The sequence below is a fragment of the Myotis brandtii genome, unplaced genomic scaffold, assembly GCF_000412655.1.
Source record: "Myotis brandtii unplaced genomic scaffold, ASM41265v1 scaffold536, whole genome shotgun sequence".
Lineage (NCBI taxonomy): Eukaryota > Metazoa > Chordata > Mammalia > Chiroptera > Vespertilionidae > Myotis > Myotis brandtii.
In genome coordinates, this window is record NW_005369967.1 from 3,071,569 (window position 1) to 3,096,326 (window position 24,758).

The 24,758-nt window shown below is 40.5% G+C and overlaps 1 protein-coding gene across 3 annotated transcripts in view; it reads right to left on the reverse strand.

The window, feature by feature from the left end:
* Positions 1–24,758, reverse strand: part of DCAF5 (DDB1 and CUL4 associated factor 5) — a 98,079-nt gene that overhangs the window by 37,744 nt on the left and 35,577 nt on the right. For all 3 annotated transcript variants that reach the window (XM_014549135.1, XM_005877930.2, XM_014549134.1), the window contains exon 6: positions 8,254–8,467. In XM_014549135.1, coding sequence (XP_014404621.1) covers positions 8,254–8,467 — 214 coding nt within the window. The remainder of the gene's footprint in view (positions 1–8,253; positions 8,468–24,758) is intronic.

Here is a 24,758-nt window from a genome sequence, read left to right on the forward strand (position 1 = left end):
ACAAATTCGTGATGTGCTCTCTAGAAGACTATTTCCAGAAAAAGGTTTGCCAATATGCCTTTAATCATATTATTTATACCCAGTGCCTGCCACAAACACCATCCAAAATAATCAGGGAAATTTTTCTTTGGAAATGGCCAAAGCCATAGATTTATTGTATTTTGCGGTTGGAAAAAATAGAATTCCACTGGCTCCCAATAAAAACACACAAATATGTATACCCATAATATTAACACTATTTTTGCATATGAAGTTACATGATTCTTGCTTCTTTGGATCATTTGCCATTTCAGTTCCATTAGGCTCCTGGAATTATTTGATTTATTAAAATAATTGAGCTGTATGTGTTCTGAGTAGGAAAAATTCTATTAATAACGAAATGCTCCATAAAGACAGACAATAATAGTCAAATAATCAGTAAGGGAAAAAATTTTGAAAATGTTCTAAATCTCCAACAGCTGCTTGTAACAAGGTAGCCTGCATAACTTAAAAATGAATCTTTATTTGGCAAAACTCTTTTGGAAACCTGGGCAAGATAAGGGGCTGTCAACCAAAAGGCCTTCAGCAATATCTCCTCTGTGGGCGTCAGTTTTTATATGTGGGGCCTGGGAAGTGGGGAGATGGTATCACTCCTTTCAGTCTTCGTATGAGTATTTATACTTTTCATTCAAGCACAGGTTTCACTATTCAGAGGAAGGAATATTATTTTCCTTTTTTTAAGACACCCGAAAAAAGGGAAGAGCTACTGAAAGTAAACTCTCTAAGGAGGATGGGGAAAGTAGAGCAGGAAAGATTATACTCTGTTCCCGCCATTAATATCTACCAGGGATTTTTTAGTAAAGCCCAGGCTTCTGGCCAGGAACCATAAATGAGAGAACTGTCATGTTGTATCACCAGATCTTATCAATTCCGTTTGTTCCTAAGAAGAAATCAGGTGCCTAGTGTTCCTTTTCAGCTGAATAATTATTAACCAGACCACATCAAGCAGGCCTGCATACACTCCAAAACGTTTTAAGCTTTCTAAATTCTAAAACTGCATCAGCCCATGGGTAAGATCTTAATCCAGGATTGCTAATACCCGAAACCCCTATTTCAAGAAATTCCATAAACTCCTTAATATTATATGCAAAACTGTGTACATGTACATTTTTCTGAAATGAATGTTCATAGCTTTCAGAATTTCAGAGGGGCTCAGGATTCAAAAAAAGTTATAAATGGTTGACTTAATAAAGAGGTTATTTTCATGCTATTTTACCTCTATAAAATATCCTTAAATATTCACCTAAATAACACATACAAGGTATTCCTCTGCCACAACATTCTGTATTCAGCTTTTCTTCATCAGCCACGGAAGAGGCTATCACCATTTAATCTGTACAACACAGGTGGTAGCATGCCTATAGAGAAGAGGATACAATCACAGGCAAGAGACTGAGTCTAGTCCTGTTTCTACTATCGATTAGATCTGCCATTTCAAACTACTCTAGGCCTCAGTTTCATATGAAGATAAAACCTATCCAACCAAACCCAAAGGTCACTGGGAAGATTATATAAAAGAAACTGCTTTAGAAGCTAAAGGGCTAAAAACATATAATATAAAAGAAAGGCAAAGAGAAGAAATTAGCCTAAAGTCATAAAGCAAGTCATAGGACGGAACCCAAGAGTTGAATCCCCCCCTATAAAAAGTGTGCCTTTATTTCAGAGGAAGAACCTGTGGGTTGCCAGGCCCCCAAGTGAGAGTAATCAGGACTACATGGAATTATACAAAAAGTGAAGTTGTAACTTTATAAGGTGCTTCACTGGCCTGGAGCGTACTAACTGGTGAATTCCTGCACCTCTGCTATACCCATATAATGTCAACACAGAAAGGTTGAGTGGTGATGTAATGTCTGAGGCCAGGCCATGTATTCAAGGCCATTTTTTCACAGGGTACAAGTCAGCTCTTTTCTCCAGGGAATGAGGTAAAATGATTTAATTATCAAGATTTCAGAGGCCTTGACATCAAGTTCAAAAGAAAGACCTGTGTAAAAGCAATTCAAGTGCTCAGACCCTTCTGTGCTCAACCCTTTCAAGAAAATTGTATTATACTTTTCCATTCCTCTTTCAACAAGATGTAGGGACAGACATTAGATGAGACCAAAGCCAGGCATTAGCTGAAACTAAAGCAAGAGAAGATTTTAAAATTACCACACTGTCCATTTCCAGGCAACATATACCTGTTAGCCTGAAAGACTTACTTTACTTCCCAGAAGCCTGAGCTGCTCTGCTGGATTCTTACAATGTAGGACAAGAGCCATTTAAGAAATTGTGAAAGAAAAGGAACAAAAGCCGAGTGCTGTCCTACGAGTGGGTGCCAGAAGAGCTAGCAGGTGGAAAACTGGCCTTCTTTTTAATATATTTTTATTGATTTCAGAGAGAAGGGAGAGGGAGAGATATATAGAAACATCAATGATGAGAGAAAATCATTTATCGGCTGCTTCCTACATGCCCCTGCAACCCGGGCATGTGCCCTTGACTGGAATTGAATCCGGGACCCTTCAGTCCACAGGCCGACGCTCTTCCACTGAGCCAAACCGGCTAGTGCTGGCCTTCTTTTTTAACCCTGTTAAGAGATTGGCTCTCTGAGTAATACAGGAGGGAGTGTGAAGCTTGGGAGACAGAATGAAGTCAGGCTTCAGGGAGAAAACGAAAGACAAACACAAAAAAATCCAAGTATGACACAAAGCAAGGAGAACCTTTGGATTCAGGCAGGCTGGAGAGAAAGGAATGCTGTTTTACTGCAAGATTCCTCACTATGCTGCAAGACTAGAAGGTGGGCTGGCTAAGAAAGATAAAAGATAAATTCAGGCTTTGGAGGGGCGGGAGTGTGTACTAATTATTTCTGTGGATGCCCAGCCAATCTCATGTCACTTATGTCACCTTATCTGGTGATAGAAGTTATTAAACTTGAATAATTGAAAGATTATACTAGAAATAAACCATGTATTTTTAGGCAAAAGTGGAAAGACATTATACAGTAGGGCAAAAGTAGGTTTACAGTTGTTCATATGGAAAATAATACAATAATTAATAAATAATACAAGAATAAACTGTGTTTCACATACAACTATAAACATACTTTTGCCCAACCCTGTACATAGGGCTTTAAATGAAAATCTCAAAGAGGTTACTGTCTGGCAGTTATGTGAATATGTCTACCATAGCATCTGGAACAGAGCAGATGCTCAGTAAATATCTGCTTTCTTATTTTAAAAGTTGGGGTAGGGGGAGGCATGTAGTTAGGAAGGGTTTAGTAAGAGACAGAAAAAAGGAACATGTCTCCACAAATCTATGAATTAATGACAAACTATGAAACTAAACATGAGAGTAAAACATTCTGCTCAAGCACGGAAGTTTCAAACTAGTGGCTCTTGAGCAAAATAGGTATGGTGCACAGATTTGTTTTATCCATACAATAAAGTATGAATTTGTTGCAATTCTTAAAACTCAGGAGATTTCACATATAAATCTTTATTTCTGGCATCCCTTGAAAAAAAATAATAAAACACCCAGAGGCCCTCATGGCAACAATGGGCTAAAGCTTGAGTCAAAGATTCAAATGGGAGTCTTTTAGATTTAGATGGGATGGGCTCTCCTGTTGGCCACAGTCCCCACCGCTCCCTATTGTACTTCTAGACCAATTCACTCATTTTTGCCACTTGTCTTGATATTGCTGGCATTAAGTGTGACTGTATAGTGCAGTGATGGCGAACCTATGACACACATGTCAGAGGTGACACGCGAACTCATTTTTTTGGTTAATTTTTCTTTGTTTTTGCATTTAGTAGATGCTGTGGGCTTGATTTCTTGTTCCTTTCACCACTGAACATCCTGTGAATGGCAGTGTCTCCCACTCACTTAGCTTATTGTCAAGTCCATCATTCTGACTCTGAATCGTGGGTCCTTGCTGGGCTCTGCTAACAGCTTCCATCAGTTTAATGTCATATAGTTTAGACCAGTGATGGCGAGCCTATGACACGCGTGTCAGAGGTGACACGTGAACTCATTTTTTTGGTTGATTTTTCTTTGTTAAATGGCATTTAAATATATAAAATAAATATCAAAAATATAAGTCTTTGTTTTACTATGGTTGCAAATATCAAAAAATTTCTATATGTGACACGGCACCAGAGTTAAGTTAGGGTTTTTCAAAATGCTGACACGCCGAGCCCAAAAGGTTCGCCATCACTGGTATAGTGCAAAGGGGTATCTATTGAGAGCTCAAAAGTCTGGGTTCCAGTCCTGCCTCGGCTACAAACTTATGTCTTAACTTGTGTAAGCCGTACAAACTCTCTGAGCCGCAGTTTTCTCATCTGGAAAAGGAAGATTTATACAAAACGATCTCTAACAGTTCTATAATTAGAATTCATATACAATGGTGTAATGAGCATGGGAGAGACACAGAGTTGGCTCAGCTTATTTTATACTTTATTCCCTGAGTCCAATTTGCTGAAATGTTCCTTTCATTTTAATGCTAACGAATATTTCGTGAACCTAGGACAATCTAAAATGAAGTACATGTTCTCTGGCAATATATCTGGGTCTATTTGTGTGAACTGACTGGTCTCACTGTAATTGAAAGCCAGAAGACTGTTTCAGACAGATAGGTCACTTAGTGCCTTTCTTGACCATGTTCATTCCTATTATGGAAATTTTCAGATTTCTCTCTGGGATAGTTACCCAGCCTATGACTACATGAAGAGTTCCAGAGCACAGAGCCTCAGGCTGTGCACATTCTTAAAGTATACAAGAACAGATCAAATGTAAAGACCACTATATGCAAAGGGTAGTCTTTGGAATGTGAAAGCAGCAAAAAAGATCCTGTCTAGACTAGTCAAGGACTGTACATGTCAGTCCTACAGATCACACTGTAACTGTGGCAGCTGCTGCTTCAGCCCTGAGTGTGCAAAGCCAGAGCCTATAAATCACTTTTGAGAGACTTGTTCCAGGAATAAGACAGGAAGTTGGGCCTTCTGTGCCACACTTAAAAAGTATAAACTCAGTAGATTAGTTTCACTAAAAATCCATTATTTAATTCATCTTCCTAAAGCCCTAAGAAGTTGAGCAGGAAAATGGTACTGATCAATCCTGATTTACAGTTAGCAAAGCCATAGGCCCAGAAAGCTAAAACCCTCCACACATTGTACTCAAGATTCACCTCAACAAATATATTTATTGTGCCCTTGCTGTGTGACAGGCAATGGAGACAAGATAATGATGAATAGCTACATTTCTTAGTCCCCAAGGAGTGGACAACATAGGTAAACATAAATCTCTATACAGTGGGGCCTTGACTTACGAGTTTAATTCATTCCGAGACGGAGCTCGTTAACTCAAATTACTCTATCAGCTCAATGTAAAAAATCGGCCTAGAGACAGCTCGTATCTCAAAAAACTCGTTAGTTGGGACACTCTTAAGTCAAGGCCCCACTGTATTTCCTATTCCCTAGGTTATATACTTTATTAATCCTCACCTGAGGATGTTTTTCCATTGATTTTTAGAGAGAGTGGAAGGGAGAGGGAGAGACAGAGAGACAGAAACATGGATGTGTGAGAGATACATCAATTAGTTGTCTCCCACACATACCCAGACCCTGGCTGGGTGTTGAGCCTGCAACTGAAGTACGGGTTCTTGATCAGAATTGAACCTGGGACCCTTTAGTCTGCAGCCGACGCTCTAGCCACTGAGCCAAACCAGCTAGGGCAGGTTATATACTTTTGATAATCTATATAGGGACTATGAACAGACTTTAAAGACTTTAAAACTGATCCAAAGTTAGATTCAATGACTTCTCATCCTCCTTTACCCATAGAAAACCACTTACCCTAATCAAAAAGCTATCTAGTTTGTCAGAGAGGCTATATAGTACCCATAAAATCTTTCCATAGGACAAAAGTCACAAATAACAGGTCAGTCAAATTTGAATAGGGAAAATCAAAAGTCATTCAATGTTTTTATCATCGTATATAATCTGAAAGGCAAAACAACTATATCTTGTCAATGTACATAACCAGGACCATCACAAAATACCTTATATGGCTTTGCATGTGACAATACCTGTCCCAGTGTATCTGGGGAAACTGGGTAATTATAATCTAGGCCACAGGTTATCAAACAGGGGCAATCTGCCCCCTCCTTTTACCTTTCCCAACAGACATTTGGCAATGTCGGGAAACATTTTTCGTTTGAAGAGGACAGGATGCTACTTTCATATGATGCACAGGATAACTCTGCACAACAAAGAATTAACTGACCAAAATGTTGATAATGCCAAGGTTAAGAAACCATGGTGTTCTACATATTGATTAGAAGCATTTATTCCGAGTCTTTCAGGGACTCCATGCTTCACTACTAATATAGAAATTGAAAGAAAACACAATATCCATTTTCTTTCACCTTTCCCTCAGCCTCTGTGTTTCTAGCAAAAAGCCTATAAACCATCAAATTTAGTGCCTACTCTTTGTTGTTAAATGAAACAGGATCTCACACATACATAAGAGATTGACAGAAGATAGATAATCAATAAAAGCAAGAAAGAAAGGAAAGAAGGAAGACAGGAATAGAGAAGGAGGTGCTTGGTTATTGCTTCCACAGCTAAATGAAACTAGATCAATCATTCTGCAAGCAGACAATTACAATGGTCGGTTCTATTCTGAGACTGTTCGTTTCTAGACTGTTTATTGGCAGTTAGTTTCTTCCCACCCAAGAAACAAACTGCCAATAAAAACAAAGTCATTAGCATTGTGGCCTCTCTAAGGAAACAATGCTTATACAACTGAGGCCACCTAGTGGTTTCAAGTGTGGATCACAGCTAATAGGCCCCAGGACTCCAACTTGAAAATAAATTCTGAATTTGGATATATATTCCCTATTTACAAAAGAGGAAATCCCTAGCCTGGGCAACTTAAGAGGTATTCTCAATTTCTTTCACATCCAACCCAATTCAACAAGCATATATTATGCTCCTACTACATATACTAATCTTTAAACTATGACATTGGGATTCTCTAGCAACCTCAATCTAAGAAGAAAAGCCCTAGCTACCTTCCTTCAAAAAGCAGGAACTTCAAAGGTTTTCAAAGAACTGTTTCTTTTATGCCCTAGGCCCACAAATAACTTTAAAGAGATGGAGTACGGCATGCAAATTACATGTCAAAATTTGACCCAAAGAGAACACTAAACATTAGCAGGAGAATGAGGTTTCTCTTTTTCCAATCTAAATGTGAAGTAGCAAATAAGATTTGTTGTTTGAGAAGAAAAAAAGTCCATTTGTTTATCTGATCAATCTTTCTTTATATTTGTCTTTTTTCAGCTTGATTACTCAGACCAGTCCAGTAGGTCCATTCACTGACACCCACTTCAGAACTTCTATGGCCAAGACAGACAGTCAAGAATGCAAGTATGTTTTTGAACTGCCAGTATCAATATCTTGATACTGACTGTGAAAAGGCTGGAGACTCACAGCTTGGGTTCTCCTTCTGAGTTGTGATGCTGGCAATAAAAAGAAAAAGAGTCAGCATCTGGCTTCCTCTCAAACAAAGTTGCTCAGCCCATTTCATCCAAGAAAAAAGATGCCATCCCAAGGGGCCTTTCAGGATATATGTCTCTTGGATGGTACTTAGAGTGTTTCATTCATCATTGTAGCCTATTGATACTCACAAAAAATCTCTTCTTTTGGCAAGCTAATTTTCCATGGACTTCCTCCTTTCTTTTGAAATGATACATTCTTAGAATCTTAAAATCTGTTCACAAACTTGGCAGAGCTGGATTGCTCAGAACCATATTGCAGCTAGCCTTGGTTTATGGTGTGTGCCTCACATTACTCAATGGCAACCCTGATAAAGAAACTCACTAGTAAGCCAGAACATCCCCACACAATTACTGTTTCCCTCAATTGTTTCTATCTGACATTATGCTAAAGAGAAATAAAGACCAGTACAGGAACAGCAATCGAAAGGAAAGCAAGAGTGTGGGGCCCGAGCCAGTTTGGCTCAGATTAAAGGGTTCTGGGTTCAATTCCGGTTGGGGGGCATGTGCCCAGTTGCAGGCTCGATACTGCTGGGATGCGTGCGGGAGACAGCCGATCGATGTGTCTCACATAGATGCTTTCTCTGTTTCTCTCCCTTCCACTCTCTCTAAAAAAACAGTGGAAAAATATCCTCTGGTAAGGATTAAATAAAAAAATAAGGGTGTGGGATGCAGAAGGCACTTACCTGGTCACGATCTCCTGCAAAACAGCAGCTTTTCATGGTACAAGAGTTGAAGTAACCCTGATTGTCAAACTGGAACACAGGCAGGCGGGAGTGGATGTCATAAAGCACAGGGGGCAGACGACGCCTCAGGGCCAGGAGCTGAGTCCCGTTGCTGTTGAATCGCACACTCATGGCACTTTGAAGGGACAGGTTGCCACCATAGCGTAGGAGAGAACTAGAAGGCACAAAGCACAGGGATAAGGCGTAAGACAGGCTGGACAAGAGCCTGCAAAACACACTGCACTTATTTCTTCCCAAAATGTGCCCAGGTTCCTGTCAAGCCTGTACATCTGAATTTCGGCAGAAAGGTATTTCTCTGCAGTAAGATTGAAGGCAATAACAAGGATAGGAGAGCTCCTTGATTACATTAAAGCAAGTTATTTAATCTACCAGTTCCCCTTTTCAATCTCCAAAAGGTGAATTACTACTAAATTTACTTACAAGGATAACGCAAGCATCTTGAAAAAAGAGACAAATCAAAAATGATTTGCCATTTCATTTACCTGCGCTAACTATAGAATCAAACACATACTCCGTCAAGATGCTGGGAGATGAGTCGTGTCCATGCTAATTGGCTAATCATAGATGGTATTTAAGGAATATATTTACCATATGTATTAGAGATGTAAGAACCATTAGAAAGAATAACAGATATTTTAGTTAATTCTATTTTATTATTTTTTAAAATTTTTATTGACTTCAGAGAGGAAGGGAGAAGGAGAGAGGGATAGAAACATCAATGATGAGAGAAAATCACTGATCGGCTGCCTCTGCACACCCCCACTGGGGATTGAGCCCACAACCCCAGCATGTGCCCTGAATGGGAATCGAACTATGACCTCGTGGTTCATAGCTTGATGCTCAACCACTGACCCACACCAGCCGGGCACTTTATAGTTAATTCTTAAAAAAAATTTTTTTTTAATCCTCACTTGAGGATATTTTTCCCATTGATTTTTTGGAAGGGAGGGAGGATGAGGAGAGAGAGAGAGAGAGAGAGAGAGAGAGAGAGAGAGAGAGAGAGAAAGAAACATCGACGTGAGAGAGACACATCAATTGGTTGCCTCCTGCCAACCAGGCTAGGGATTGAACATGCAACCGAGGTATGTGCCCTTGACTGGGCATCAAACCCAAGACCCTTTAGTCTGTGGGCCAATGCTGTAACCACTAAGCAACTGGCCAGGGCTATAGTTAATTCTGAATATTTTTCAATAACAGTCACTTTATTACTTGTCTTTATTTTTCAATTTTTAATCTGTTCACAGAAAACTTTTATATTCCATATGGCATGACTCAAGAGTAAACATTAAAGAAAAAATTTTAATTAAATGCAGAGCAAGCAGTTACAACTAGAAGAGCAAGATGACGTGTTTCCCTTTACTACATCTGTAATTGGATTCTGCTTTTGGGACTTCATACTAAAAACTGGAGACACTATTTGTCAGTCATTTAAAAAGCAATTAATTGGGGCTTAAAGATATTTCCTATGAAGAGTCTAAAAAAATACTACCAGAAGAGATTTAATATTGAAAGAAGAGAACACATTTTCTTTTCCTTTCTTTTTGGTAAGAGAGTTGGTGGGGGAAATTAAGGGAACAAGAAAGAGATATCCCATGGGGAAAAGAGCCCCTGAAATCAGTGCAAAGGCAGCTGCCAACCTCACCTGGTCATAAAAACACAGTCTACACCACAACTAGCCAGTCAGTCCTATGTCCCCAAAACAGACTTCTCACCAGAGGCAAGAATACTCTGGTACTCCAGCTATGTGTAGAAACAAGTCTCAGGCAAACAGACTCTAATTCTTATGATTGGAACGGCAGGAAAAAGAGGAGACTTAGAACAGTCCCTAGAACTCCAAACATCAAGAAGTCTGATATCCCTGCAGGCCCCAACTAATAACCTCTGCAGAAAAATGTTCTTATAATGGTCCTAACACAGGCCACAGTCACTCACATACAGAGAATAATGACGGGGCTGTTAGAGCCCAGGCATTTCCTTTCCAGGGTGCCCTAGCTCCTACAGGCATGTGGTGTTATCTAAACACTGAGCTCAAAAACAATGAGGCTTTCAACCCAAGATCAGCATGGAGTGTGCAAATAAACCAGCATGTGTAGGACTGAAGAGAAGTTGGGGGTGGAAACAAGACTCAACAAAAAGAAACTTGGCTAGCCCCACCAGCCCAAGCAGCAAGGGGTTTGTATTAGCTCAGGCACCTCTGACAGGAAAGCTGGGGCCTCTGGCAAACGCCCTTTCCATCTGTTAACAGGAACTTCCTCTGCAGCTTCCAGTCAGGTCTGGAGGAGTCTGCCCAGGACAGGAATCTGGGCCCATCCCATCCCAGTCAGGCTCCCAGACAAACATTTGCAATCTGGCCACTCCACAGGGGTCTTAGGGAGAGTCACTATTTTCTTGCCTATGCTACTGAGCAGGGAACTCCTATTTCTCACACTGATAGGGTAGGTACATAGGAATCTTGCTCCCAGAGTGTTTACGGTGCTATCTAAAGAGCAGCATCTACTAAAGGCTGGCCAGTGTGGCTCAGCAGCTGAGCATCACCCTATGAACCAGCAGGTCAGGGTGCGATGCCAGGTCAGGGCACATGTCCGGGTTGCGGGCTCGATCCCCAGTGGGGGGCATGAAGGTGGTGGCTGATCAGTGATTCTCTCTCATCTTTGATGTTTCCATCTCTCTCTCACTTTCCCTTCCTCGCCGAAATAAATAAAAAAATATATATATACATACATTTTTTTAAAAAGAGCAGCAGCTACTAACAATGAATACTTCACATTTGGGTGCAAAATTTAATTCCTTCCAAAGGGATGAAATGACACCAGAAAGGGAGCTACGTTAATGGGAATTTCTAGTAGGGGTTCTGCAGCTGGCTCCTCCTTGAGAATGGTAAGCACGATCTAGTTCATCAGAAAGAAAAGACTTAGAAGCAGTTTGCCCTCATAGTCACAATATAATGTCAAAGATCCTATTGTTTTCAGTTCTAAGTGTAATGTGCATGAGAAATCAACTGGACGTTTTAATAATGTAGATTCTAGCTAAGATTTGGAAACAGCCCATGTCCCCATCAGCAGATGAGTGGGGGAAAAAAGCTGTGGTACATTTACACAATGGAATACTCTGCAGCTGTAAAAAAGAAAGAACTCTTACCATTTGCAACAGCATAAATGGACCTGGAGAGTATTATACTAAGAAAATAAGCCAGTCAGAGAAAGATAAGTATCACATGATCTCACTCATATGTGAAATCTAATGAACAAAATAAACTGATGAACAAAATAGATCCAGAGACAGAGAAGCATGGAACAGACTGTCGAACCTCAAAAGGAAGGTGGGGGAGAATGGGTGAGTGGGAAGAGATCAACCAAAGAACTTGGATACTAATATGCATAACCCATAGACACAGACAATAGGGTGGTGAAGGACTGGGATGGGGGTGGGGGACGGGCTAAAAGAGGTCAGTGTTGGGGGGTAGGGTGGGGAGAAGGGGACATATATAATACTTTCAATAAAGATTTTTAAAATTAATTAGTTAATTAATTTTTTAAAATGTAGATTTTCAGGATCCATCCCCAGATAGTCTAATTCAGTGTTTTTCAACCTTGTTCATCTCTTGGCACACATAAGCTAATTACTAAAATTCTGTGGCACACCAAAAAATATATTTTTTTGCTGATCTGACCAAAAAAAGGTATAATTTTCGCCCTAACAGGTTTGGCTCAGTGGATAGAGCGTCAGCCTGCGGACTGAAAGGTCCCAGGTTTGATTCCGGTCAAGGGCATGTACCTTCGTTGCGGGCACATCCCCAGTGGGAGGTGTGCAGGAGGCAGCTGATCGATGTTTCTCTCTCATAGATGTTTCTAACTCTCTATCCCTCTCCCTTCCTCTCTGTAAAAAATCAATAAAATATATATATTTTAAAAAAGGTATAATTTTGATTGATTATTATAAAAAATTAATAATAGTAATGATCTACCCTTTTTGCTCCAAAGTGAATTTTAAAAAATCAGGTGCCTATACTTGTATATAATGGTTTCTGGTACCAAGAATTAACCAATAAGATGCAACTCTATTATATGACCTATATATTTATGGTTCAAGACAGGGCATTCACATCGGACGGCTATTATTGTGCTAGTTTTGACAAGCTAAGGGAAAAGAGGTTAGTACCCCTGAATAAGAGTCAGGTATTGCATGTTTTAAAAATTCTTGTGGCACACTGGTTGAAAAACACTATTCTAATTCAATCTGGGAAGTGAGCTCAGGAATCTGATTTTAACAAGCAATCCAAATTAATTGTGATGAATGCAACCTTCAAATCACACTTTGAGAAACATGATTCCATTTGGAATTTTGGGGAGTGGGAATCAGGAGGGGGGCTGGAGGAGGTGGGGGGAGCCAGGTGGAGAGAAAGAAGATGAAAAGCCAACCAAACTATATGGCACTTTTAATGAAAAGCCAACCACACTATATAGCACTTTTTACAGCCCCATGTCTATTAACAGAAAGATCTCCAATTCCTTTTAAGATTAGAGTTCCACTTCACCAACAATGCCTGAAATGGTGTTTTCCTGTCCTCAACACATTCTCTGAAGGGGAAGAAGTTTCTCATTTCCTCTTGAAGAACTGAGGATACTTGTATATAACAAGAATGCCTCAATCCCGACTTGCTTTCTGGATTCTGATCTTAATAACAGAGATGCCACTAACTCCACTCCTCCAGAGAAATGGCCACCATTACACACCCAAATAAGGAGCAGTATTTTGAAAGGACTAGCAACAAGTAAAAATGGGTTTAAACCAAAATATACCTATACAAAATAAAAGCAATAAACCTATTTCCAATCTATCTTCAACCAAAGGTCTGTCATAAAATGCAATAAGAATGGGGTCGGAGGTGATCCAAGGTCAGCATACGAAAGACCCAGGATGAAGAGCAAGAGAACCCGAACATCAGGAAGATATTCTTCACTAGCGTGGTTTCCTAGTCTTTGCACACCCCGCTCAAATACTCAACTGGACTTCTTTATTGTTTGAGTGGAACATTCTTTAATATTAATGTTCTTTAATGTTAAAGGACATTAAAAGGAGTACTTGGCCAAGGCTATGGCCTTGAAACAGAAGAGAAACAAGTTGAGGTTGTTTTCAGGTGAAATATGGGAGTATCCTGTCCAGCAGCACAAGATAAAGCAATCATAAAGGTTCCCAGATTAGGCTCCACAAACCTAGATTCCCCTAAGTCCATGACTAAGCAACTCATCTGATGGTGCCAATAAGATTTTCCAAAGCCCACTGGCATGAATTTCCTCCTCACTTCTATCTGAAAGTTTCATAAGACCTGTGAAATGCTTGGAGACAAGCCACCGTTATTCCACATCACAGACATCAGAGCTGGTATCGTACAATCAGAGAGGCAAAACCAAGCTCTGCAGGAGGAGAAAAATCTCCTCCAGCTTCTGCTTTAGGGCAAGATGACCTATAAGGAATATGGGTCACTTTGCACTTCCCTATAACACAACACATAGAAAGATAAATCCTAGAGGCATTAGACTTGGATAAAAAGAATGAGTTCAGGGAGTCTCAGCCCATACCAGTTCCATTCAAGTGTGTTCAGGGTCCCAATAATCCCTTAACCAATTCTTTTATGTGATTTTTTTCTAAGATAATCCTCATTTCCAAGGCTGAGACACTCCCTAGGAAAGCAGAACTGTTGGACAACAACCCTGAAAAACACACATTGTGATCTGTGACTGAACAAACTTCTTTTCCTCAGAACAAGATTCACTGCCAAGCCTCTCTGGCTTGAAATATGTAAGTTCCATGGACATGGTAAAATTTCTTTCCCTTTTTGAACATCCAGAAATTTAAGTTTGTCTGAGGTCAGCAGAGGCCTTGACTAAACTGCTGAGGAAGAGATCTTAGATAACCAAATGGCATATCCAGTCCCTCCACAAAGCAAACATGGACAACAGGCATTGCCATGCTTCTAATCACCATCTTCCAGAACAGGGACATGCCCGGAGTTGAAGAACTAGAGTCCAAATTTTTGCATTTGTCCCAAAGATACCAAAAGCCACGCAGAACTAACCAAAATCTCAAAATGAATGAAAAGGCAGTGCCATAACAGATTGTTCTAGAACACTCATGAATTTTCCATAGAATTAGGGACTCAACAATAGTTAATCAGATGGCCTGGCTTATTCAAAACAACCCCTTTTCCAAGCTACAGAAAATAGAGAGGTTTCGTAAGCAGCCAGTAAAATCTTCATCTTAAAACTATTCCTGGTTCTACCTTCTGAAAGATATTATCAGCCCTGATCTCACAGTGTATATAACTAGGGAGGGAGAGTTTAATGAACAGTGCTTGGCAGGAGGAAGAGAAAAAAGCAAGAGGAAGAGAAAAGCAAGAGGAAGGAGAAAGATTGAGATGATGCCAGTTGCTACAGTAACAGTTAACAGTGCAGAAGTGAGTGGGTATATATGCAGGTAAACAGGCAGTCCCTGATGGCAGGAAAAGAAACTGGGGTGAGTGTGCTGGTGCTGACTATTAGGTAGGGTACAAGGCCACGAAGCTAGAGAAATGTTAAAGAGGAAAGAGGCAAACTCTGGAAAAAATCCTAAGCAGATGAGGGTCTGAAAACAAAAACCGCAATTTGGTACCTTCTACTAAGATCTCTTATACAAAAACAAGAGAGGAGGGGAACATAAAGGAAAAGGGAGAGAAGGCCAGACTGCTGACTGGTGAGACATGATTACAGGAAGACAGCCCATTTCATACAGGAGTCACTCACTGAGAATGTGTCCAAAACCCAAAGTCACTCTAGTTGGCAGAAATAGAAATGTCTTAAAGTAACAGCTTTTAAACTTTTTAAATAGTAATCCTCTGTACATTTTATACTGCACCCCAGTATACCCACACTTATTTAGCACAAATTCATTGAACAATACTTACCACCTGCTATATGCAATGCATTGACTTTTTATTCTATATTTGCTATTTAACAAACACTTGTGACACCTAAATTGATTTCATGACCCACTAGATCACTGAAAGAGCTTCCTACTTTTTGTCTCTTTGCTTCCATTCTTGGACCCATGCTTCAGTTTATCCCAGTGATGGCGAACCTATGACACGCGTGTCAGAGGTGACACGCAAACTCACTTTTTTGGTTGATTTTTCTTTGTTAAATGGCATTTAAATATATAAAATAAATATCAAAAATATAAATCTTTGTTTTACTATGGTTGCAAATATCAAAAAATTTCTGTATGTGACACGCCAGCAGAGTTAAGTTAGGGTTTTTCAAAATGCTGACACGCCGAGCTCAAAAGGTTCGCCATCACTGGTTTATCCTGAACAAAACAGCCAGAGGGATACTGAACCATATAGTCAGATCACATCATTACTTTGCTGAATATCCTCCAGTGGCTCCTCCATTTCAACTACAGTAAAAACCAAATTCCTTACAATGCCAACAAGGCCTTAGACCAGTGGTTCTCAACCTTCCTAATGCCGCGACCCTTTAATACAGTTCCTCATGTTGTGGTGACCCCCAATTTCATTGTTACAAATTGAACATAATTAAAGCATAGTGATTAATCACAAAAACAATATGTAATTATATATGTGTTTTCCGATGGTCTTAGGCGACCCTTGTGAAAGGGTCGTTCGACCACCAAAGGGGTTGTGACCCACAGGTTGAGAACCACTGCCTTAGATAATCCCTCCCTATTCTCATCCATTATGTCTCTGACGCCACCTCCCAGAGTTACCTTTTTCTACTTCAACCACATGATGCCTCCCTACTGTTCCACATCAGGCATGCTTCTGCTTCAGGGCCTTTGCACTTGCAGATCCTGCAGCCTCGGATGTTCTTCCCCGGATATGAGCATGGATCATTTACTTACCTCTTAATTTCTGATACCCTATGCAAAAATGCAACTTCCCCAATACGCCTGGTCTCCCTGGCCTGCTTTATTTTTCTCTACTACATGAATCACCATATTACAATCACATATTGTATGTATTTTATTTTGTTTCTTTTGTCTTTTCCCACTGAACTATTAGCTCTTATAACTTTTCCCTGTGTATCCCAAGTGCTTAAACAGTGCCAGACACACAACAGGCATTCAGTAAATAGCTGTTAAATGCATGATCTAATGGATCAAAGGCAGTAGTTTGAAAAACACTGATTTAGAACATTAAGAAAACAAAAACAAAACAAAAAGACCCAGGTTTCACCAAGGTTCATCCGGCTCCTGATATCTGTCTGCCCACAAAACCTAATCTTGAAAGGCAAGCAGCAGAGCAGCATAAAATCAGAAAAATAGCAGGAAGATCACTGAATCAATGTCCTCTTTCACAGACAAAGAACTATGGCCCAGAAAGCAAAATGAGTTGCCAACGACCACCCAGATCTCCACCTTTTCATGTAACACTGCTATACATACTTCAAGTGAATTAAATTCATCTGCCTGCTAATTAGCAGCCAATAAAAAGGAAGAATGTGGTAAACAGAATTCTTAATTATATCATGTATACAATTTTCAGAATAAAAGTTCAAAAGGAAAATTAGTAATCAAATTTTAGGAAGTACCATGGCTGGTGTGGCTCAGGGGCCCTGAAGGGTCACGGGTTTGATTCCAGGAAGGGCACGTACCTCTATTGTAGGCTCGATTTCCAGCCCTAGTCAGGACACATGCGGGAAGGCAATTAATCCTTGTCTCTCTCTCACATTGAGATTTCTTTCTCTTTGTTTCTCCCTCTCCCTTTTACTCTCTAAAAATCAATGGAAAAATATCCTTAGGTGAGGATTAACAAAAAAAGTCAAAGACCCTGGGTCTGAATGAACATAGTAGCAAATTCAACAAGGGTTTCTGAATAACCAGTGTCCATCTTGCAGCATAAGCAAAGTTGCTAAATCACCTAGGTATCTGTTAAAAAGTGGCAGATTCACAGGTCCCACCATCTCAGATCAACAATTCCATCTCTGGGTCTGTGTTCCAGGAAGGAGCTCTTTAACAAGTTCCCCAGGTGATTCTGATGCCCTCTAAGGTGTAAGAATCATCAGGCTGGTGTGGTTCAGTGGTTGAGCGTCAACCTATGAACCAGAAGGTTACCATTCGATTTCTGGTCAGGGTACATGGGGGCGTGCAGGAGGCAGCAGATGAATGATTCTCTCTTATCATTAATGTTTCCATTTCTCTCTCCCTCTCCATTCCTCTCTGAAATCAATAAAAATATATATATTTTTAAAAAAATACAACCAATTAAAAAAAAAAAAAGAAGTGTGAGAATCACTGGGTTAGGATACCAGAAGCCCTGCGCATTCCAGTAGACAAAGTTAATTGTAGAGCTCCACCTTGTGGCCTAAAGGTTAGAAAGCAACTTTACCAGAATCTCTGGTTCCCCCACATAGTTCTAATTGACAGGCTTTCAAAGCCCAGCAAGAACTCTTACAACCTCCTCTAATGGTTTATTCCTTAGAGGCATTTTGATCCATGCAATTACACTAAGAATTTAGGCCCAGAAACATTATAGAAAGATAGTTTTGAAAATGTAGACTATTTTGGGATTAGTAAAACACTGTGTATTCATTTCAATATTTACTGAGTACCCATAACATTCTAAGCACTATGCTAGGCACTAGAGATTGAAGATGAATAAAACATGATCCTGTCCTTAAAAATCCACAGAAAAACATGACAATTAAGAGTACAGATGAGGACAAGTGCCTCCTTTCTAAGAAGCAATTATTGGGCACTGGGAAGGAAATCAAGAACATAATACTGGTATAGCTGATATAAGACACTAGAGGCCTGGTGCACAAAAATTTGTGCACTCGGGGGGTCCCTCAGCCCGGCCTGTGCCCTCTTGCAGTCTGGGACCCCTCGGGGGATGTCCACCTGCTGGCTTAGGCCCACTCCCTGGGGGGATCGGGCCTAAGCTGGCAGTCAGACATCCCTCTGGCAGCCCGGGAGCCCTCAGGGGATGTCCACTTGCCAGTGGGGAGCAGGCCTAAGCTGCAGTCCGACATCCTTAGCGCTGATGAGGCAGAAGAGGCTCCCGCCACCACGGCTGTGCTGGCAGCCGTCAGCCTGGCTGGTGGCTGAGCAGAGCTCCCCCTGTGGGAGTGCACTGACCACCAGGGGGCAGCTCCTGCAGTGAGCGTCTGCCCCCTAGTGGTCAGTGTGTGTCATAGTGACCAGTCATTCCCAGTCATTCTGCTGTTAGGGTAAATTTGCATATTACCCTTTTAAAAAAAATATATATATATTTTATTGATATTTTACAGAGAGGAAGGGAGAGGAATAGAGAGTTAGAAACATCGATGAGAGAGAAACATCAATCAGCTGCCTCCTGCACACCCCCTACTGGGGATGTGCCTGCAACCAAGGTACATGCCCTTGACTGAAATCGAACCTGGGACCCTTCAGTCTGCAGGCTGTTGCTCTATCCACTGAGCCAAACCGGTTAGGGCATTACCCTTTTATTATATAGGATAATCATATTCAAGATAACCAATGATGGCAAAAGCAGTGACTGAGACATGCAACATGAATGCCACAGATCATAAGTGCTTTACAGAGGCTGTAAATAGAGCAATCCCTTCCTGTAGAACAGGGTGGGGAACATCGGCCCACAAAATCATTTGGTCTGGCCCTGCCAAGGCATTAGGGGTGAGTTAATTAAATGTTTGACCAAATATAGTAGACTAACTTTTAAGCTGATAACTTTGCATGGTCCGAAAATGATGTTATAAATATCCAAATGGCCCTTGGCAGAAAAAAGGTTCCCCACCCCTGCTCTAGAAGGGAAAGCTTCATTCATTCAACACATACTCTGTGCCAAAATTGTGCTAGGTGCTAAGGCAGTGGTTCTCAACCTTGGTTGCACATTAGAATCACCTGGGAATCTTTTTAAAATCTGGGCCTCACGAGGCCCAGAAATCAGGATTTTAAAAAAGATTCCCAGGTGATTCTAATGTGCAGCCAAAGTTGAGAACCACTGTGCTAAGGATCCAGTGGGCAAAGGAAGCTTTATGAGCAGGGAGGTCTTAGCAAAGATGTTTTCCCTGGTGCCTTGACAGGTAACTAGGGCATGAATAGGCAAAGAAAAATGGAGAAATTCTATGTGTGTTTGTACGTGGAGGAGAAGTAAGGCGGAAGGGACACTGGCACCAGAAAAGAGGCAGACTGCTTGTTTAAGGAGTTGTATTTTATCCTGTAAAGTAGGACATGATGCAGTCATTCCAAAGGAACATGCTCTTGGAGCATCATCCCACGTAATAGGTTCTGGAGACGTGGCCATGAACCAAGATAACGAGAAGCCACTAAAGCTCCTGAGTAGGGTAATGGCAAAAGTGATGTTTAAAGATCTGTGCTATATTCCAGAAGAAAGAGGCAAGAAGCCAGGAGTAATTACCTTATGGAAAGAGTGATATGGGCCTAAAATGGGGCAGGGACTTTAAGAACTGAAAATAGTGGCCAGGCACTAACACAAAGCAAGGCAGGTTATGGCAGAAAGATGAAGGGACAGAAGAGTCAAATGGGACTCTGGGATTTCAGCCAGGTTGATTATAAGAGTGATGGCAACATTAAAAAAAAAGTTAAGAAAGGAATACACTTTTAGAAGAAAAAAAAACTTATTACAGGTTTCAGTGGGTGAAACACTTGCCTAAGTATTGTGTATGTACACATAGACAGTAAAAAGGAGTTAAGTGGAAAAAGATATAGAAAGGAATGGCTAACCAGAAGACATATCCCTGATTAGAGCTAACCATGCTGACAACTACACACCAACAACCCCCAGCGTTTTTCTTGCAGGCTTCTATGATTCTGTCCAAATTGCTGGGTCCTCCTGACTTCACTCTTCTCTCCCTCTTCTGCCCCTTCAAGTTGCTCCCTAAAGAGCAGGTGATGTTGCTATAACTGGAATTGTATGGAAGAAGATAAATACCCACTTGAATATAATAGTGACCTTGGATGCTTTTAAAAATGTACGCTAAGATATAACATGATATAAAGTGCATTAATTTTAAGCATATAGCTTAATAAATTTTTACATAAATATACACTCATGAGCCCTAACCGGTTTGGCTCAGTGGGTAGAGCGTCGGCCTGCGGACTCAAGGGTCCCAGGTTCGATTCCGGTCAAGGGCATGTACCTTGGTTGCGGGCACATCCCCAGTAGGGGGTGTGCAGGAGGCAGGTGATCGATGTTTCTCTCTCATCGATGTTTCTAACTCTCTATCCCTCTCCCTTCCTCTCTGTAAAAAATCAATAAAATATATTTAAAAAAAAAATATATATATACACTCATGAAACTACCACAGATATAGAAGCACAGAAGTTTCCCTTATGCCTTCCTAATACCCTACCCAGAGGTAACCACTATTCTGAGTTCCATAACCTGTCTATCCTTAACAGCACACACATGGAATCACATGCTCTTTTGTATATGGCTTCATTCATTCAACATTAGGCTATGAGAGTCATCCATGTTAATGTGTGTTTCTATTCATTCTTTTTCATGTCTGTGTCATAGTCTGTTGTATGGTTCTTCTGCAGTTTACCTATCCATTTCTTCTTTGATGAACATTTAGGTTCTATACCTAAGAGTAGAGTAAGATTGCATGGAGTCATGTGTAGCTTTAGTCAATATTGACAAATAGTTTCCCCAAGTGGTTGTACCAACTTACACTCACCTAAAATGCATGAGAGTTTCAGTTGCTCCATTCCCTTGGCAACACTTGGTATGTTCAGTCTCTAATTTTAACCATTTAGGGTGTATAGTAGTAATTCATTGTGGTTTTAATTTGCACTTCCCTCATCCTATATAATAAAAGCCTAATATGCTAAGTGTCCAGTCGTCTGTTCAACCAATCAAAGCGTAATATGCTAATGCTATGCTAAGGCTGCTCAACCGCTTGCTATGATGTGCACTGACCACCAGGGGGCAGACGCTCCGACTGGTAGGTCAGTTTGCAGCTGGGGTCCGGCTGATTGGGACTGAGTGAGATGGGGCCAGACATGCCCTGGAGCCCTCCCGTGGTCCCTCCCCAGCTGGCCAACCTCCCACATCCCTCCTTGGCCCCGATCGTGCACTGGTGGGATCCCTCAGCCTGGCCTGCACCTCTCACAATCCGGGACCCCTCGGGGGATGTCAGAGAGCCAGTTTCAGCCCGATCCCGCAGGCCAGGCCAAGGGACCCCACTGGTGCATGAATTCATGCAACGGGCCTCTAGTGAGTAATAAAGCTGAGTTCCTTTCAAGTGCTTGTTTGTTATTTGGATATCTTCTTTTGTGAGGGGCCTATTCAACATTTATACTCATTTAAAAAATTTAGTTTTGTGTATTTTACTTACTGATTTGTATTTCTTTATATATTATGGATATGAATTTTTGCTCAATACATGTATTTTGAATATTTCCCCCTAGATTATGGCTTGTTCTTTAGCTCATCTTTTCACTTAATGGTATCTTTGATGAACAGAAGTTCTTAATTTGAATAAAATCCAATTTATTAATTTTTCTCCCCATTATTTTTCTTTTGGGATCCTGTTTACAAAAATTTAAGAAATCTTTGTCTAACCTGATGGCCTTGCATTCTGAGAGGAAGGAGGCCAGGTCATTCTTAAAGTTTCAACAAACACCAGAGCATGAGTGCCTTTTCCAGCCTTTCAAGTTACACCCTGGGCTCTATTTTACATGGAATAGTATGAGCAACCTCGAATGCAATGTGGCAGAGAGTGCCTGGCTTGTTCAGAAGGCAAGGAGTTACCCTTAATTTGGTTTCTAAAGAAGTAGGATTGACACAGGTCCTGCAGGACAGACATTTAATTAACCTGAGGCCTCCAAAGCCAGGCCAGGTCCTAAGAGCAACTTCTTTCTGATAGTAGGAACTGACGCTCATTGCCCATTTTCAGATGTGTCATTCATACATGTAAAAGCATCATCTCATGAGTTAAGTCTTTACAGGAATTCTTGGCTTGCCCTAGTTTTATTATTGAGTGGGAAAGAACCATTCTCTTTATTATTCTTGTCAAAGCAAGACACTGTTACCTGTCACAGAACTAATAGTTCCTAACAAAAACTGACAGGAACTAAAGATATGAGAAGGGAGAGAGGTAGTAAGTGAGCAGACAGCTAAAACAGGCAATGAAAAGGGTAAGACAAGTAGAGTAACAGGGGGAAACGTCACTTTTCCTGAACACTCTAGTGCAGCGGTTCTCAACCTGTGGGTCGTGACCCCTTTGGGGGTCGAACGACCCTTTTACAGGGGTCGCCTAAGACCATCGGAAAACACATATATCATTACATATTGTTTTTGTGATTAATCACTATGCTTTAATTATGTTCAATTTGTAACAATGAAAATACATCCTGCATATCAGATATTTACATTACGATTCATAACAGTAGCAAAATTACAGTTATGAAGTAGCAACGCAAATAATTTTATGGTTGGGGGTCACCACAACATGAGGAACTGTATTAAAGGGTCGCAGCATTAGGAAGGTAGAGAACCACTGCTCTAGATATCAGTAGATCCCAGTTCTGAAAACTGTTCAGAGACCACTGCAACAGTCCAAGCAAGATATAACTGGGCTGTGGGCAGTGACAGCAGAAAGAATCCAAATGAAACAAGTGAAACCTTTCCAAACATGCAATGTATACTTGTACATGTGAAGTTTTCTCTTATCCAGTCACTTACACTCAAAGTCTCCCCCACCCCCCTCCTTGGCCTACTCATTACCACTAAAACTGCTAAAGCAGACTTTTGTCAGGCCAAGTATGTAAATGAGAAAAGCACACTTGGATTCAGACATCAAGAAGTGGTGAGATCTGTAACACATCCTAAAGGTTTAAAGAGGAATTCATGACTTAGCTTCAGCAGACTGCTGTCATGTGAGAATAAAGATCCAATGGTAACAGATGTTTTAACTTTTTAAAGAGATGTTAGAAATTGTGATTTTTCTGTGTAACTTTCTAAACATTATTACATCGTGTTGGACAAACAAAATATCTCTGTGGGTTGACTCTGGCCTACAGGGCAATTAGTTTACAATCTCTGTTCTAAAGCTTTGCAGCAAGATAAATAGCATGTGCAGGTTTCCAGGCTTAGAAGAGCAAGAAACTGGGAAAGCCAGCATGCAGACAGGGACTGGGCCAGGAGACAGTAAAAAGAAATTTAACTTTTAGAGGTAGAAAGTCTAAAGGACTTAGAGTTGGACCAACTTCAAAGTTGAACAGGTCTGTATTAAAAAACCTAAGAGGAATTCTTACGAAGTTCTATTGCAAGGAGGTCCAGATGAAGAAAAACTAGAATGTACAGGGACTCTAACTGATTAAAAAAGGGTGGGAATATGATACACACACATACACACACACACACGTTATTTTACCTCTCTGTGTATTGATTTTCTTAACATTAAAATAGGAATAAATATATATTGTGACATATTTATGCATTTCAGTTCTCTATTATATGGTTTGAAACTTTGCTATTTTTTCATATCACTTCATATTTTTTAAACAATTTTTAGTGATTTCTTCCTCAATACTTCAATTGTTCTTTCGTTCTTTTATTTTTCTCTTTCATGGATGCCATGTTCTTTGGAAGCTTGTTTAGACTAAGTTAATGGCCTTTTAGGCTTCCTCCATGTGAATAGTTCACTTTTTGAATAAGAATTATATGTCACAGGGGCAGGCACCAGGACTTTAGAGATGCTTAGGTGGGGCATGGCCAAAAAAAAGATTGGAAACCACTGCCCTAAACTATGAAGCTCTTCAGCCTTGCTGAGCTAGATCTGTACAATGAGGAAGTCAGATCAAATGATAACTAAACTCCCTTCTAGAGCTGACATTTTTATTCTACCAGGAAACCTTCTAATCAGCTTATTTCAGAGCAGTAGTAACAAAAACATTACCCTGCTCACACTTCTATGGTTTACCAAGCTAAAGTAGGGAAGTACAGCTTAGGCTTGGGGTAGGTCAGAGAAACCATTCCAGTATGGAATAATCTGTAGGTTAAGCCAGAGGGGGGAAATAGTGTTCGGTGTGAGGCCTCCTTATTGATCCTTGGTGATTACATTTGTTTCCAGGAAGCCTTCCAAATAGGCCCAGAATTTATTCACATGCCCAACCTTTTACAAGCTAGAAATCACTTATTAGCCTGCTAAGGAACCACAATAAGCTCTAAATCTAGAATCTTTAGAACACCAGTGACTCTTATCCTCTTGGGGGTCAAGGGTCTCTATGAGAACCTAGTAAATTCTCTTTCCCCATCCTTAGGGGGGAAAATGTCATGTGTGCCCATTCAGATACACAAGCACACACAAATTACCTGCAATTATAAGGGGTTCACAAATTCCCTAAAATCTTTCCCTAGACATTTTTTTTCTCTTTACACTCTTCACCTGAGGATATGCTTAGAGAGAGGGAGAGAGGGAGAG